The 4,128-nt window shown below is 61.9% G+C and overlaps 1 protein-coding gene across 2 annotated transcripts; it reads left to right on the top strand.

The window, feature by feature from the left end:
• Window positions 1–649: 649 nt before the first annotated feature.
• On the top strand, window positions 650–3,330 carry MON1A (MON1 secretory trafficking family member A). Of its 2 annotated transcripts, XM_009996921.1 has the most exons (5): window positions 650–796; window positions 1,066–1,533; window positions 1,718–2,483; window positions 2,595–2,742; window positions 3,190–3,330. In XM_009996921.1, the coding sequence occupies exons 1-5, from the start codon at window positions 670–672 to the stop codon at window positions 3,328–3,330; spliced, it is 1,650 nt and encodes a 549-aa protein (XP_009995223.1). In that variant the 5' UTR covers window positions 650–669. The 2 variants fall into 2 exon arrangements, with proteins under 2 accessions (XP_009995223.1, XP_009995224.1); XM_009996922.1 differs by lacking the exon at window positions 1,066–1,533 and having other exon boundaries at window positions 670–796.
• Window positions 3,331–4,128: the final 798 nt, after the last annotated feature.

Raw genomic sequence — 4,128 nt, 5'->3', positions numbered from 1 at the left:
GCTGCTTTCAGAGACGGGGGAGATTCCGGCAGCAAAGGGGTGCAGGGTCCCCGGCCAGCCTGCCTTCTTGCTGCTGCCTTCGCTGGTGTTCCCTTTGGGGAGAGAAGCTTGGGCTGGAGCGACGAGCAGGCTCTGCCCAGGAGGGCTGACCCGCCGGGCAGGGGCTGGAGAGGGCACTCGGCTCCTCGGGGCTCACACCATCTGGGCTGCCGTGACCTCAAGAGGAAACGTCACCAGCCTGGTCTCATCTCAGCCACCTAATCCGGGCTGAGGAGAGCCATAAAACCCGCCCTTAGCAAACATCGGGCCCTCTGGAATCGCCAGTGTGTGGGGCCAGCCCCATCCAGGGCCGGCTCCCTTCCACCTGGCTGCTGGGAAGGCTGAGCGGCTTTCCCAGAGCTCAGGGGAAATCGGGGCCAAGCCTGGATAAAAGGTGCTGGGACTGGGGAGCTGAAAGGAGCTTGGGCCATGGGGGTGGAGGAAATTCTGCTGGATTAGAGCGGCTTTCCTGACTCTCACCAGGGCTTGGTGCTGCCTGCTGAGGCGGCACGATTGGGCCGAGGATGCTGGAGTGGCCTCACTTGAAAGCAGAGCATTTCAGGACCTGTTTTGTGGGTAAGGGAACAGAGGGGTGAGGCTGTGGGTCGCATGCAGGTCTTGCCCTGAGGAATGGCTGCAGATGTCCACAAGAAGAAAGGCTGGGAAGTGCCCAATGGGTCCCTGGCACCAGGAGATGGGCAGCACACGGAGCGGTCCGAGAGCCCCACACCCGGGCTGGCACAGGGGACAGAGCCAGGTATGGGACAGAGCTCCTTGCAGGGGGAAGCGAGGGGGAAAAGCAGCCCCTCGTTATAGGGGCTGGGCCCTCCAAAGCCCTGTGGGCAGTGGGACACAGGCCCACTGGTGACTCCCCACCAGTAGCACCTGCACTTCTGGGTGCTGCAGGATGGGGAGAGGGGGACAGGTCCCTTCCTGCACCCCCCTGTCCCTTTTGTCCCCTCTGTCTGCCTGCTGCCTCAGCATAGGGGACACGCAGATGGAAGCTGCATGGCCCGTTGTTCCCAGGGGCGGGCCAGGAGGGAGCCATGTTCGTGCACACCCGCTCCTATGAGGACTTGACAAGTCCCGAGGACGGGGCAGCCGCGACGCGGAGCCCAGAAGAGAGGCAGGGGGAGCCGGCTGAGCCGACCAGCATGGAGCAGATCAGCAAGGACTTCAGCGAGCTGAGCACACAGCTCACGGGCATGGCCCTCGACCTGGAGGAGGAGATGAGGCAGAGCCAGGAGGGGAAGCTGGAGCCGTCCCCACAAACCACCCGCCGCGACTCAGTGCTGTCGAGCAAGGAGGAGGAGGATGTGACCATGGACGCCTGGCGCATGCACCGGAAGCACGTCTTCGTGCTGAGTGAGGCGGGCAAGCCCGTGTACTCCCGCTACGGCTCTGAGGAGGCCCTCTCCAGCACCATGGGTGTCATGATGGCCTTGGTGTCCTTCCTGGAGGCTGAGAAAAATGCCATCCGGTCCATCCATGCAGGTACTGCCCTGGGGGTGGTGGGTCTGGGGGATGTCACAGTCTGCCTGTCCATGCCCATGCCACTGTGGGCCACATTAGGTCTCGCTGGGGGCAGATTGGTGGGAAGAGGGGACAGCTGTAGCCTCAGGGAACCAGACTTACAGGTCTGTCCCCGGTTCCTCCCTGGGGACTCCTTCCCAAGCAGATGGCTACAAGGTGGTCTTTGTGCGGAGGAGCCCACTGGTGCTGGTGGCAGTGGCGCGGACCCAGCAGTCGGAGCAGGAGATCGCCCACGAGCTGCTCTACATCTACTACCAGATCCTGAGCCTGCTTACCTGGACCCAGCTCAACCACATCTTCCAGCAGAAGCAGAACTATGACCTGCGCAGGCTCCTGGCTGGCTCTGAGCGCATCACCGACAACCTGCTGGACCTCATGGCCCATGACCCCAGCTTCCTGATGGGCGCCGTGCGCTGCCTGCCCCTGGCCGCCAGCGTCCGGGACGCTGTCAGCACCAGCCTCCAGCAGGCCAAGGCCAAGAGCCTGGTCTTCTCTATCCTCCTATCAGGGAACCAGCTTGTGTCTCTTGTGAGGAAGAAGGATCAGTTCCTCCACCCTATTGATCTCCATCTGCTCTTTAACCTCATCAGCTCTTCTTCCTCCTTCCGGGAGGGTGAAGCCTGGACTCCTATTTGCCTCCCTAAGTTCAACTCTAGTGGCTTCTTCCATGCCCACATCTCCTACCTGGAACAGGAGATGGATCTGTGCCTCCTGCTGGTCTCCACTGACCGTGAGGACTTCTTCACCGTCTCCGACTGCAAGCGGCGCTTCCAGGAGCGCCTGCGGCGGCGGGGGGTGCACCACGCCCTGCAGGAGGCCCTGCGTGTCCCCTTCTACAGTGTTGCCCAGGTGGGCATCCCCGACCTCCGGCACTTCATCTACAAGTCCAAGAGCTCTGGGCTCTTCACCAGGTGAGGCAGCTGGGAAGCCGTCAGGCTAAGGCCATGATGTGGGATGTGGGGCAAGCCTTCTCCATGAACCCCCTTTTCCAAGGGGGCTAGTGGGGTTCTGTGTTCCTCCAGCCCAGAGATTGAGGCACCCTATGTGTTGGAGGAGGAGAAGGAAAGGCTCTTGGGTCTCTACCAGTACCTCCACAGCCGGGCTCACAATTCTTCACGACCTCTGAAGAACATCTACTTCACGGGCCCCCGGGAGAACCTTCTGGCGTGGGTAAGGGCCATCTGCAGGATTTTGGTGAACCTGTCTTCTCTGGTCCTGCATAGTGGAGTAAGGGGTGGGTGGCACAATACAGCACCAGCTTTCTGGTCCCCAGGGTGGCCTTCAGCTCATACATGATCCTTTTGGTGGCCAGGCTGCTTCTCTGCACCCCTCTGCCAGGCAGGGATAGCAGCAGGGGGCTGGTGAGCGCCAGCGCAAGGCTCTGTTGTGAGTTCCCCTAGTGCCACAGAGAAAACCCACTCTGGGGGCATCCCCTGGGCCTTGGTCTCCCGACTTGTGAGCAAACCAGTTGCCAGGTATTTAGGGTACCACACTGGCACTCCACATCCCTGTCCTGGAGCCCCTGTGCCTGTTCACAGTGTCCATGGGGGGAGGATGCAGTGCCAGCCCCAAGCGCGGTGCAAATGTGCCCAGCCCATACCCTGCTTTTTCACCCAGGTGACCAGCGCCTTCGAGCTCTATGTATGCTACAGTCCCCTGGGGACCAAGGCTGGTGCCATCAGTGCTGTCAACAAGCTCATGAAGTGGATCCGCAAGGAGGAAGACCGTCTCTTCATCCTCACACCCCAGACATACTGACAGGCATCACCCAGGGCATGGTGCCAGCTGGGGAGTCCTTCCCTTGGGGAAGCCTGGGCTGTGAGTCCTAGGGAGAGGGCACGGTGGGACCCCAGAGCACAGGGAGGGGACCCACCCATGGGCGTGTCCAACCTGGGTGTTCAAGACAAGGTGGACAGCTGCCTGTGGAAGGGGTGAGAACTTTCTCTCATCTGCAGGCAATGCCCCCCAGCTAGGAGGGCTGCCCTTCCTCTGTGAACTCCTCTCTGTCCCTCATTGTGGGGGCCCTAGAGCAGGGCTACTGGTACCCTGGGTCACCGGAGGGGAGCTGAGCCCCTGGGTCCTGGTGCCTGTGGCACCCTCGTCTCAGCCATCCTGTGGCTGTGCCAAGGATTGGGAGGTTCCCGGGAGACACATGGCAGCACTCTGGAGGACCTTTTTGCTGCTGTGCCTGCAGAGGGTGGGTGACACCATCCAGGTGGGGGACAGGGCTGGCCTCCTCTCCCTGCCCTGGGGGAGCTGGGCTCCCCATGTGCCAGGCAGCGCTGGAGCCCTGCCTTGGCATGTTTTACCCCTTCCACTGTGGCTGTCCCTGGGGATGCTGACAGGCAGGGTGGTGTGTCAGCCAGCCCTGGCCAGGGCAGCAGGGTCCTGCCCACCTCCACACGGGGACACAGAACAGCCCCAGAGGAATTTGGGGTACCAGGGTGCCCATAGGGGTGCTTGTGGGCTTGTGGTGATGGCTCCTGGGCAAGAGACCCTAAAGGGGCAGCTCATGCACAGCCCTGAGCAGATTCTGCTGGCACAAGGCCCTAGTGC

This window comes from Chaetura pelagica, unplaced genomic scaffold (genome assembly GCF_000747805.2).
Source record: "Chaetura pelagica isolate M959 unplaced genomic scaffold, ChaPel_1.0 scaffold24, whole genome shotgun sequence".
NCBI lineage: Eukaryota > Metazoa > Chordata > Aves > Apodiformes > Apodidae > Chaetura > Chaetura pelagica.
The sequence above is the reverse complement of the archived record's forward strand: the minus strand, read 5'-3'. Positions and strand labels throughout refer to the sequence as shown.

Bases quoted from the DNA above. Each gene is read 5' to 3' on its own strand.
- MON1A (XM_009996921.1), top strand. From the start codon at position 670: ATGGCTGCAGATGTCCACAAGAAGAAAGGCTGGGAAGTGCCCAATGGG. The intron at 2,484-2,594 runs GTGAGGCAGCTG...GTGTTCCTCCAG, and splicing joins AGCTCTGGGCTCTTCACCAG to CCCAGAGATTGAGGCACCCT. The intron at 2,743-3,189 runs GTAAGGGCCATC...TTTTTCACCCAG, and splicing joins GGGAGAACCTTCTGGCGTGG to GTGACCAGCGCCTTCGAGCT.